The 13,239-nt window shown below is 38.6% G+C and overlaps 1 protein-coding gene across 1 annotated transcript in view; it reads right to left on the bottom strand.

Annotated features, from left to right (window-relative positions):
• The window catches only part of pde6a (phosphodiesterase 6A, cGMP-specific, rod, alpha), a 39,104-nt gene extending 27,206 nt beyond the window's left edge, over positions 1–11,898 (bottom strand). The window contains exons 1-8 of the mRNA XM_060836768.1: positions 11,845–11,898; positions 11,595–11,747; positions 7,760–7,849; positions 4,767–4,907; positions 4,585–4,659; positions 4,436–4,500; positions 2,185–2,251; positions 2,004–2,051 (exon numbers count right to left, since the gene is read on the bottom strand). Of these exons, the coding sequence (XP_060692751.1) occupies positions 2,004–2,051; positions 2,185–2,251; positions 4,436–4,500; positions 4,585–4,659; positions 4,767–4,907; positions 7,760–7,849; positions 11,595–11,675 (567 nt within the window). The 5' untranslated portion in view covers positions 11,676–11,747; positions 11,845–11,898. The remainder of the gene's footprint in view (positions 1–2,003; positions 2,052–2,184; positions 2,252–4,435; positions 4,501–4,584; positions 4,660–4,766; positions 4,908–7,759; positions 7,850–11,594; positions 11,748–11,844) is intronic.
• Positions 11,899–13,239: the final 1,341 nt, after the last annotated feature.

Raw genomic sequence — 13,239 nt, 5'->3', positions numbered from 1 at the left:
TGAGTACTTTTCTTCAGTATTTACAAATGAAAGGTACCGTATTGTTGAAGAGGAGAGTATGAAACAGATTGGTAAGCTAGAGGAGATACTTGTTAGGAAGGAAGATGTGTTGGGCATTTTGAAAAACTTGAGGATAGACAAGTCCCCGGGCCTGATTGGATATATCCTAGGATTATGTGGGAAGTAAGAGAGGGAATTGCAGAGCCGTTGGCAATGATCTTTTCGTCTTCACTGTCAATGGGGTGGTACCAGGGGACTGGAGAGTGTCGAATGTCGTGCCCCTGTTCAAAAAAGGGAATAGGGATAACCCCGGGAATTACAGGCCAGTTAGTCTTACTTCAGTGGTAGGCAAAGTAATGGAGAGGGTACTGAGGGATAGGAATTATGAGTATCTGGTAAGACACTGCTTGATATGGGACAGCCAGCATGGATTTGTGAGGGGTAGGTCTTGCCTTACAAGTCTTATTGAATTCTTTGAGGAGGTGACCAAGCATGTGGATGAGGGTAGAGCAGTAGATGTAGTGTACATGGATTTTAGTAAGGCATTTGATAAGGTTCCCCATGGTAGGCTTATGCGGAAAGTCAGGAGGCATGGAATAGTGGGAAATTTGGCCAGTTGGATAGAGAACTGGCTAACCAGTCGAAGTCAGCAAATGGTTGTAGATGGTAAATATTCAGCCTGGAGCCCAGTTACAAGTGGAGTTCCGCAGGGATCAGTTCTGGGTCCTCTGCTGTTTGTAATTTTTATTAATGATTTGGAAGAGGGAGTCGAAGGGTGGGTCAGTAAATTTGCAGACGATACCAAGATTGGTGGAGTTGTGGATAGTGAGGAGGGCTGTTGTCAGCTGCAAAGGGACTTAGATATGATGCAGTGCTGGGCTGAGGAGTGGCAGATGGAGTTCAAACCTGTCAAGTGTGAGGTTGTCCATTTTGGAAGGACAAATAAGAATGTGGAATACAGGGTTAACGGTAGGGTTCTTAGTTAGTTGGAGGAGCAGAGGGATCTTGGGGTCTATGTTCATAGCTCTTTGAAAGTTGCCACTCAGGTGGATAGAGCTTGTAAGAAGGCCTATGCTGTATTAGCGTTCATTAGCAGAGGGATTGAATTCAAGAGTCATGAGGTGATATTGCAGCTGTACCGGACCTTGGTAAGGCCATATTTGGAGCACTGTGTGCAGTTCTGGTCGCCTCACGTTAAGAAAGATGTGGAAGCTTTGGAGAGGGTGCAGAGGAGATTTACCAGAATGTTGCCTGGAATGGAGAATAGGTCGTATGAGGATAGGTTGAGAGTGCTAGGCCTTTTCTCATTGGAACGGTGAAGGATGAGGGGTGACTTGATAGAGGTTTATACGATGACCAGGGGAATAGATAGAGTAGACAGTCAGAGACTTTTTCCCCGGGTACAACAGAGTGTTACAAGGGGACATAAATTTAAGGTGAAGGGTGGAAGGTATGGGGGGGATGTCAGGGGTAGGTTCTTTACCCAGAGAGTGGTGGGGGCATGGAATGCGCTGCCTGTGGGAGTGGCAGAGTCAGAATCATTGATGACCTTTAAGCAGCAATTAGATAGGTACATGGATAGGTGCTTAAGCTAGGACAAATGTTCGGCACAACATGGTGGGCTGAAGGGTCTGTTCTGTGCTGTGCTGTATTGTTCTAAGTCCACACAGTGAGTTGTGGACCCCACACATAAGTTGCTAGCTTTCACTGGATAGGTAACTGAAGGTACGAGAGACACATGTGAGTTTAACTGAGCTGCAGAAGCAGAATTAAAATATGCCAAATTGCAATTAATAATATATAAGGCAAATAAGCAAATCAATGAGCCAATGAATGTGATTTCTGTTCTATTGCCTTCCCACTACTGACTTAATTGCTTACAGCTTTCCATCATCACGAATCTGATGCATGGACACCCGCACAATTCCCTGGGGCCAATCATCACCTTGCCCATTCTAGCAGGCTTGACAACCGTCCATCATTTTCTCTTTGCATTTACCTACCTGAAATTCAAAGAATTCATCTGCAGCTGCATTCATAATGTTGCATATCTGGAGAAACATGAAATACAGACAATTTCCCCCTTAGTCTCAGTCAACATACATTGATAGAACAACTTGCTTTAATGTAATACTAAAGCACAGCAAGGTTCTGTTGTGTCTACTGTTGGGGTACAAAACTTACAAGACTGGTTTCTGCAACATACGATGGTAACCCACTAACTAGGGCCCAATGGTCTGGAGGAGGATTCCTGAAAAAATAAATTATCTTTATTAGAGGAAACCATTTCAGTTGAAAAAGTAATTGCAGTGACTTCCTCTTAATAAAAACATCTGATATCAGAAATATAAGTGCTGGCCGTCTGCTGGGCACCTTTCCAGTAGCAAACATCTATTCCCCAGTGACAGGGCAATGAGGAGCAATTAGCTGTTGATTGTTTGGTGGCTCTTGACTGGGTGGTTGTTTGGAATTTTGACTTCTCAGGTCCTTGATACCAAGACCCACTGTTGGCCATGAAAGTCTATGAATGACACTTAATAAAACAAGCCATTCCAAAAAGAGACGACGCTGGGCTGTCACTGTTTCTCTGGCTCTTTGGAGAGAACACAAATACCTGGATTAAATTCTGTCCTTCCTATGTGAAGGAACGGAGAGATTGCAATAAAAGGGACAGAATAGAATGGATTGAACTGAAGACGGGTGGGGAAGAACAGAGGTCAACATTTTTCTTTGGACTTGAATACATTGCAGCTATTCTAAGTTTTCTACAAATGAAGATAAGCGAGATGGGCATGAATGGAAAGCAATAGAGAAAAAGTGATGTTTTTTTAGAAACTAAGAAATGAACATTTATATTGCACTATTTACAGTGTCAGGACATTCCAAAGAAATGTTAAAGCCTTGTCACTGTTGCAGTATAGACAGTGAAGGTTGTTAGTTTATATACAAAATTCCCTGGACAACAGTTGGAAACATACAGGACTTCTTTCAGTGATATTAGTAAAGGAAGGAAGGTTGAGTAGGGTGGCAAAAGAACTCCCCCATCCTCCCAAAAAATGGTGCAATTAGATCTATATCATCTGAGAGAGCAGTTGGGATCTCAGCTTAACATCTGTCTTCAAGGACCTGTCTCCCAGCCTTGCACTGAAATGCATAAATTACTGAATGGGATTTGAAGGCAAGAATGCTACTGCTGAACCAAAGTTGACATTGAAAAGATTGGCAATGAAAAGAACATGCAGGGGGAATGCATGCCTAAGGGAATGAATTGATAACATTTTCCTGCAGTGGACCTATTAATTACAAGACATTCAAACCACTCTTCTGCTGAAAGGTTTCTTTTATAATTTTTTTTGTATTTTGAACACAGAATTTATTACCAAGGGCCAATCACATAATATTAGACAATAACAACTTGTATCTAAAATAATGATTTTAATGGAATATTATATCCTAAACTACTTAACAGGAGTGTTACAAAACAAAATTAAACACCACACCAAATAAGCAGATATCAATTCAGGTGACCCGAATCTCAGTCAAAGATATAGATTTTAAAGGGTGTCTTAAAACTTGAGAGTTGGAGAGGTTTAAGGAGCAATTTCCAGAACTTATGGTCTTGACAAATAAAAACATGGTCATCAGTGTGATATGAATAAAATTGGGCTTGTCTAAGAGGCCTCTAATTAATGAAGTACAGAGACTATTACAGAGGTTTGTGGGACTGAATGACATTTTAGGATAGTAGAAGTGATGCATGAAAGTATTTTAAAACACGAACGAGAAAGAACAAAAATTGAGGTAGTGTTTAACTGGAAGCGAATTGTAGGTCAGTGAGCACAGGGGCATGGGTAAATGGGAGTGGGTACAAATTACAATGCAAGCAGTGGGGTTTTGAATAACTCAAGTTCACCAAAACGTGGTCTCCTTAAGTAGATCTAATAAATCCAGATTTCTTTCCTCTGTGAAATATAACTTGTCCCTTTGCAGGTGTGTATGTGTCCTTTCCCTTTGCTTCATACATAAAGGGTAACCAGCTGACTGAACAGTTTTAGCTGTTGTGTAAAGGAGCAGACCTTTCTGACATTGGTTAATACCATCAGGAGGGGAATGAGGCCCATAAGTAGTTATTGCTTGCTCACATAGGGGTCTCAATTGGTAGTGGGATGGGAGATTTGACCATGGGTTTTCCTGCTCAGATATAGTTCTGGGAGAGATGGAAAGGTGGTGACATCCAGGTATGCTTTATCCTGCTTCCAAGCTCACCAATGAGAACAGAAGATTCTGTCTAAATATCCAATCAAATTACTTCTGCCCATTCTATTTTCTGATTTTTTTTCTTCTCCGAATCCAAATGTGGATCTGAGAAGTAACTTAAATCAACTTAGAAAAGTGTATTCATTTCTCAACTTTTTAATTGAACAGAGAGACTTACGGGATGACTTTAATTTCCTCTTTTCCATGAAGGATGTAATCAATTATTTTGTAGAAGTTTATTTCCTATAGATAAAAACAAAGTACGTAAGAATAAAAATGTCAAAACAAAAGTAATATCTTTTGAATGAAATGAATTGTAAAATATACCCTTCCATCTGGAGTTCTTGGACCATCGTATGGTGGTACTTCACCCATTTGCACTGGCCAAAGATCAAAAAATTCCTGCAATAAAAATGACAAAATCAAAATGAAAATAAAGTTACCTGAACATAACTCATAACCAAGTCAATGCTGCCATATTTGAAGTACTGATGCAAAAATTACAAGACCTTTTCCTTTGTCATGTCCAAGAGTGCAACCGAATATCTGTCACAGTTCAGAAAGGCTCGCACTGTGTAAAGGGCTTTGTGAAATTGACGCTCAATATCAGTAAGTTCTTCAAATACTTTGCTTGCAGACCATAAGAGAACCTGTGAAATAAACATTTCTACACTCAATTGTCTAGACAAGAATTTTAACACATTTCCTGTGATACGCAAGACTAGACGTTCATTGGAGTCAACTTGTAGGATGTATGTTTTGAAAAAGCTTTTGAATAAGGTAAGAGCTCTGAAGGTGCTAACATTGATGTTGCATCAAGGTCCAAACACTATGATGATATCACACAGCCTTCTGGTGAGGCAACTGAAGGTCTGTGAGCATTGCCAATTGGAGCTGATGTATTTTGTACAGGAACTGATAATCCTAATTTATTATGCCTAGTTAATTAATGCAGATTACATCTATTGTCATTATACAATAAATGGCTTTCTTATATAAGCATGTTTTTCTATTTAGATCATCCCTTACCATGGGTGATTAGTTTATCCCTTGATCCAGCACAGTGAAAGGAGAATACACCAGATAATGCTATTTTGATGTAGTAAGCTTTCATTCACCTTTTACAAGTTTCATTTAATCATTTGCTTTTTTCTTTGTTACAGTGTCCCATCCAGGGCTACTTAACTTAATTTTGTGTTGTTTAAAAGAATAAAGAAACACTGATGATAGTGATCTATCAAACGAGAATATAACAGAAATAGTTGTCTTTGGCAAAGAAACGGTATAGCAATAGTGCTAACTGCCAGTAATAAGTAATTGAAGTAATTGCCAGTAATTGAAGTAATAATAAAATTTTCTTCTAATGAAATTGGCGGTCAAATTGAATGTGTTGCAAATTGTGACAAAGGCCAGGAAAAACTAAATGTTAAAGTTATTTCAGCAGGTTTGGGAATTTAGTGTCAGTTGCAGTTCATTATAAAAAGATGTTACATGATACATTTTAAAAATAATCATAGAGAAAGAAACCCACACCCTCACCCCTTAACCAGAGCAGGAAACTTTAGCCTTTAGTTGTATAGATCATCTACAAATTTACTGGAGGACCTCACCATTGCACCTACTAAACCTGTGAAAACTACCATGTAAAAGATCACAACAGCCAATGCATGGGAATACTATTGCCTGCAAGTTCTTCCCCAAGTCACACACCACAGTGATATGAATCTATATCTCACTGCTTGGCTGTCATTGTATCGTAACACTGAAATACTCTCCTTAACCTTACTGAGTTTGTACCTTTACCAGATGAATTCCAACAGGTCAAGAAGGCAGCTTATCACCACATTCTAAAGGATAATTAGGAAATAGCAATAAATTCTAGGCTTGCAAACAATGCTCACACCCTATGAACAAATTATAAAATTAGCTACTTGATGTAATAGACCTCTACAGAGGTTAAGGAAAGAAACTGCCATCCTTACCTGATCAGGCTTACATTTAAATTCAGACCCACAGCAATGTGATTGACTCATAACTGTCTGTCTGGGCAATTAGGAATGAGCATATACAGCTGAGGATGCATAAGATATTCCTGACAGGAAGGAGGTACAAGGATAAACAATGGTGGATTTTCCTTATTACTATCAATTATTGGGATATGTGTTGACTTGGCATACATTACAAACCTATTTGTTCAGCTACAAAAGACATGTTTTTCCATATACTGTATTCTAATGTACATCCCCTTCAGTGGAAACATGATTTTCCTTTTCTCATTAAAGATCAGCCTCACACTTTCATGCCAAAAAAGTGATGGGGTACACTCCTCCAGCCTTGTTTGCCATTCATAAGATCATGGTTGATCTGATTGTAAACTCAAATACACATTCCTGCCTACCTGATAAACATTTAGCCCTTGATAAAACAAGAATCTATCTTATTCTGTCTCCAAAATAATAAAGAACACTGCTTCCACCAACGTTTTAGAAGGAGTCTTCCAAAGACTCACAGGAAAGAAAATTGTCTCATCTGTTTTGAACGAGTGGCCCTTGCTTTTTAAACAGTGAGCCTTAGTTCTAGATTCTCCCATGAAAGAAAATATCCTCTCCACATCTAACCCATCAAGACTCCTTAGGATCTTGTATATTTCAACCAAGTCACTTCTTACTGTTCTAAACTCCAGTGGATACAAGCAGTTTTTCCTCAGCAGATAATCCTCTCCCAACCCCACCATCCCAGGAATTAGTCAAATAATCCTCCTTTGAACTGTCTTCAACACATCTACATTCTTCCTTCGATAAAGTGTCTAAATCTGTACATAGTGCTCCAGGTGAGGTTTCATCCACACCCTATATAACTAAAGCATAACCTCCTTACTTTCGTATTCAAATCCTGTTGTGATCAACTATAATATACTATTAAATTTCCCAACTGCTTACTATTCCAGCATGTTAATGTTTTATTTGTGATGCTTGCACTAGGGTACCTGCATCTCAGAGCTCTGTGATATCTCACCATTTAGATAAGATTTAGATACAATTTTTAAAATTTTTCCTGTCACAATGGACAATTTCACATTGCAGAACTTTCCATTTGCAGAACTTTGCCCATTCCCTGAACCGACCTATATCCCTTTGAATGACTTTATGTTCTCTTCACAACATCCATAACCTTTAATACTAAGACTATTCTGCAAAAGTCTGTGACGTGAAGTAGCTACTTTTATTTATCTTTTAAAATGTAGTGATGAAAACATAGTTACACAAAAATATATGATGCACAGAGCCCCACCTCCAATTTCCATCAACTGCACTGTGGATTCAATTGCCCACTCAATGTCTGATATAACTGATGTCAACTTACAACTCAAATTATTTCCAAGTACTATGTTCCTATGTTCAAACAATCAACCTTTACATTTATTATAAACAGTATTATTAAGTCATTGATTAAGTTGTATAAGTACCTATGTTGTATATTTTACATTCCCGTTTAACTTTACCTGCCCTTTCCTGGTTTCGCACCCATGGAGGTAATTCAGATGGTAGATCTTGAGTGTTAGGTTGAGAAAATTGAGATACTTTAATAAAATCTGAAAATAAAATTGAGATTATTTTCAATATACTAGACAAAAATGAAGAAACTTAGGTCTCAATTTTCTACCATTGTACTTACCCTGAACTTCAGTGCTGAATTTTCATGGAGTTGGAATGATACTGAAGCCTTTTAAAATTGGCAATGGGACACAATTTCAGGATTCCTGACCCATTCTCAGCATTTGCTTGGATGTCATAAAGGCACAGACAGTGAGCCCACAATCTACACTCTCAAACAGACTGGTTCCATGTGGGAAAAACATCTCTGTAGTTTTCATGGATTTGAACTAGGTTCTCCATAACCAGCTTCTCCATACATGGCCACACAGAGGAGTCATGAATCATAGTTTGGTTTTGGGATATTTTTGAAAGGCAAGGCCAAAGGGTCTTCTCCATACCTTCTACACTCTAATCAATACCAACCCATGATCCCAACCATTCTGAAAGCCCCTTTTACTCGCTAGACTAACTCATGACCCCTGGCCATTCCACATTGTCTCTCATGCTATTCATGCCATTTCCATGCCCATTCACCTAATATGCATTATGTACATTGTCCAGTAAGCTGTATACAAACCAATGGCAACTAGGGAGCTGCTGAGAGGAAAGTAGAAATTCACAAAATCTATTTTGAAACAGAAACTGCTGTTCCTGGAACCCCATAACAGTATCAATCAGTTAGATCATTAAGGTAGCAATAACAGAGACTTCAAACATGTCACACTTCTTAAACTTGTCCAAAAACCATTGAAGCATTGATATAAGAGATCACAGAAAGAATATCTTGCTACAGCTATATTAAATATGTTAATGAAGCAAAGTATCAATGCACTTCCATTATCAAAACAGATTCCGGATGCTGTCTGACCTGCTGCACTTTGCCAGCACCACTCTAATCACAACTCTGGTCAGTATCACAGCCATGCTTGGTGATAAGAAATTGGATTGCAGTACAGAAAACTACATGGTTAGGGGAAAGCAGTGAGGTTTTATCTTTGCAACTCAGGATGATCTGAGAAAAGCAAGTTGTCTTTATTGTTGACAGCAGGTCCTGATGGTGCTTTCCTGTGTTCCAACCACATCTGGCAGTGAATGGCTAAACAAATCGTATGCCAGCTGCGGGAATATTTTTGAGAACAGTGAATGAAAAGTAAACAATTGAATTTTGACAGTAAAGTTATTGCACTGAAATAGCAATGAATAAAATGCAGATAACTTGAACTCTGGCTGCAGAAAAGTTGTCTTCTGTTCCAGCCTGCAGAACTGTATATGCTACATCACTGAGTATTCAAAGGTTTTTTTTTGACATTTACAAGCAAATCAGGTTTAATTGCAGCTTGCTTTGCTGTCTTGAAGCTGTGCCTAACACAACTTTATGAGTGGGCTGTGATTCAACTTGTTATGATTTTACTGTAACTAAATAAGAGATAGTCTTATATCCCAAAGCTGGTCACAAAAGAAGGTAAAGGCGGGAGAGGGAAAATGAATATGAATGGAAAACAAATTAGGGGAGTGGTCAGAGGTGTCTTTACCATGTGATTAATGCAATGGGAGTAGTGAGACCATGTGAGATAGAAGACTGGGGACTGTCCATAAAGGGATATATTAACAGAGAAGCATAAGAGGACAGTGAACTCAAAGAAGAGAAACATGATGATATGAATGCAGCTGAAACTCTTGATGAGAAGTTTCTCAGTACAGAGACTTAGCAAGGCAAGTCATGAAGATAGTTCAGTTTGAAAATTGGCATGGTACTTGGCTGGAGAAAGAACGTTTTACACCAGAACCAAGAGGAATGGGACAAGATGAGATGCTGAAAAGGCATAGCAAGAGCCAGATGACAAACCAAAGTGTCATCTGCCAATTAGACCCACACTATCACCATTGCCAGCATCACTAACACAAAGGTCTGGGTAAGGAAAGTGTGAAGACAAAGGCAGAGCAGGTTAGGCAGTAGCTGACATCAATCCTCAGCCTGGCTTCCATCAAGGCAATGATATTAACTCAATTGTCAACTATAAGTTGAGAAAGCACCTGCACTGACCTGGTAGCTTAATATATTTGTCACGTCCTGGCATCACATAATTGTAAATACCCTTAATCTATTTTAGCAGAGTGAAACCAATATATGTATTTTATCAACTGTCTGTTATCTTTTGAAGGATAATTCCTCAAAAGTTAGCCTTTCGCTAATTCTTTCAATCTTGTCACAAAAGCAAGTTGCACAAAATGAAAAGGTAAAATTACTGGAGTCAGCACAACAAATGTGGAGAACTGCATCCTTTAGAGGAGAAGGTCAAGTATTTGCCAGGAATTTTTTTTTTACCTTTGGATCAAAATAGTACAACAAGGAAGGGCATATTGACGATAAGACCATACAGAAGTCTTCGGACCAAGATCTTCATTTATGTTCTGCTACCTTGGTCTCCATGACAACACCATCTCTATCACATGCTTTCACATTCATCTGTCGATTCAAAAACTTTCTCCTGGGACCTTCTTAATCATTCAGAACACAAGTGAGCAAGAAGGGTGTGGAATGATTGAGAATATACAGACCAGCAAGCTACTTGTACCTCTAATTTGAAAGTTACAAATTTGATAAATTAGATATTTCAGAAAAAGCAAACCTATACACAGACACTGGAGACAACCTCTCAGCATGCCTGACAATTGACACCTGTGACTATCATCTGTGATAGCGTCAAGGAAACAGAAGGAACAAGAATCGGCCATTCAGCCCATTGAGCTTGCTCCAGTATTTAATACAATCATGGCAAATCAATACTTCAAAACCTTTTATCGACTTTACCCCCTTTATGTCATTGATAATCAAACATTAGTTTCTACTTAAGATATACTTTCTGCTTATTAAAAGAATCTGTGCAGCATGTGGCATTTGCAGCTGTAACCACTCTCCATCTCCACAGCTATCAGGAGTCAGTTAGTCTACCAAGATAGATTGAAGCGTTGGTTGTAAGTGCAGGCCAGATCAGACTGCATCCTGCATATGGATATCTGAGAGCCAGGGTGTGACTATTGGCTAAGTGCATCAGGATTAGAAAGCAGTCATAAACCAACAAGCCTGGTGGTCAGTGAGAAAAGATATGACTCAATAAAATGGAGAGAGCATGAGTAGGTGTAGGAAAAGCTTCCTTTTCTCAGCCCTGGAGAATACTCAAACAGTGAACAGGAAGCAATGCTGCTGAGGCACAACTTTAAAATATGTAGTCAGCAACAGCTCCCTCCTATTATCAAACTGCAATAAAAGAAATGCCAAATCAACCTCGTGAGACTTTCTTATCATAGGAATGGTCTACCCTGAGGTTACATCTGGGAGCAGCTCCAGAATGGGTGGAAAAAGGATAAGTTCGACAACTGGGTGAAAAGAAAAACAATGTGGTGTAGTAGTTATCTTTGGTGCCTTGGAGGTAAAATTCATGGTCTTTACAACTTCAGTGATGATCATCCCTATTTTATAGATATTTAAATACCCTCAAATACATCAGATAATATATTGAGACAAGGCCTTAGCCAGAAATGAAAACTACACTGTAATCATTATGGGACAGAAAGCTATTAACATTGTCATCTAATTCACCCAATTATATGGTCAAAAAAAGTAAAATGTTATTGTGGTTCCAGAAGAAGTACTGGAAAAGACATTGAACTTTAAAGATTTAACTTTTAAAATCTGTACATACAGAGTATGTGTACAAAATTAACCTGGAAAAATCTTACCTCTTCATCTTTGGTGGTGAAATGTGATCCTGTTACTTTGTTTACAGCCATCACAACAGCAACTACATCTTTTCCATTCATTATTGGAGTTGCCAGAACACTTTTTGTTTTATACTCTGTCAGGGTGTCCACAAAATCACAGAAATGTTCATCCTACAATACAGGAAGGAGTCAGTTAATAGAAATCAATGAAATCTTCAACAATCAAGCTAAAGTACTATATAGGAAATAACAGCCAGTTGAACCTCACCAAATCCCTGAACCTCCAGAAATAATAATTATATCTGATCCTAAAATCTGATTTTGTTCCTTCCTTAAAGTATTATCTGTACAACTAAGAACACTAAAGTTTAACAAACAGGGGAAATGTGTATAGGATAACTTGCCCCCTTTTCTTACTCATGGATAATTGCAACACCCTATATTTTTGGGAAGGAGTGTTTTGATATTTGTAAGCTCTGTGACAAACAACTTTTTTTTTGCATGTAAGAATAAATGTTTATTTTCACAACACCTGAAATGTAATCACAACAAAAATCCAAACCCCAAACTTGTACATTTATGCATACACACGAAAAGATGATTTTAAAAATATACCTGCACTTATATTACTAACAGAGTATCAAGAAACACTCAATCTGTTTAACTAGTTTTAAAGATTGAGGCTGAAATTGTTACTGGCCTGAAGGATTCCCTCTTGGCTCCTTGAATAGAAATGGAGGTTGGAATTTTCTGACTGTTTCAATGAAATTGTGGCTGAGATACTGAATGAATTAGTTCATTTTGACTGCCTCTTAGAGACAGTATTGTTTTGTTTCTGCTGTTCAATCTTTCCCTCTGTGGCGCTCATCCCAGAGTGTTCTGTAAGGCTTCCCTTTGACTTCTTCTCCAACCAATATTAGCCATATGAAGACAGTATTGAGGCATTTGATTGTCTGTACAATGGATTGGAGTTGATGCATTCATTACACCATGAAGAGAAAAATATCCAAATGACATTTCAATTATGATCAGATCATTGAAAGATTTCTTTTGAAAAGTCATTTTCATTGGGCTGGCAGGTCTTGTAGCCATTGTCATATAGTTATAGAATCATTGAGATGTACAGCACGGCAACAGACCGTTCAGTTCAACTCATCCATGCTGACCAGATATCCTAAATTAATCTAGTCAAATTTGCCAGCATTTGGCCCATATGTCTCTAAACCCTTCCTATTCACTTACCCACACAGTTACCTTTTAAATGTTGTAACTGTACCTGTCTCCACCACCTCTTTTGGCAGCTTATTCCATAAATGCACCACTTTCTGCATGAAAACGTTGCCCAGAGGTCCCTTTCAAACCTTTCCCCTCCCGCCTTATAACTATGCCCTCTCACTTTGGACTCCCCTACCCTGGGGAAAAGACCTTGGTCATTCATCCTGTCTATGCCCCTCAAGATTTTACAAACCTTTATAAAAAGCTGTCAATCAGCACCTGGAAAATCAATTCGTATTTTTAAGTAACCTCTCAGATATATTAGACTGGACTTTCTAAGGAGTGGCAATCTCAAGCAGATTGCTACAGCTTCCCTCGTTTTTGTGAAACAAGAGATTCCACATTTCTGACAGGAGATTCCGCTCAGCACTCCTTCAGAAATACATGA

Source organism: Hemiscyllium ocellatum, chromosome 16 (assembly GCF_020745735.1).
Source record: "Hemiscyllium ocellatum isolate sHemOce1 chromosome 16, sHemOce1.pat.X.cur, whole genome shotgun sequence".
Classification (NCBI taxonomy): domain Eukaryota; kingdom Metazoa; phylum Chordata; class Chondrichthyes; order Orectolobiformes; family Hemiscylliidae; genus Hemiscyllium; species Hemiscyllium ocellatum.
This window is presented reverse-complemented; position numbering and strand designations above follow the sequence as displayed.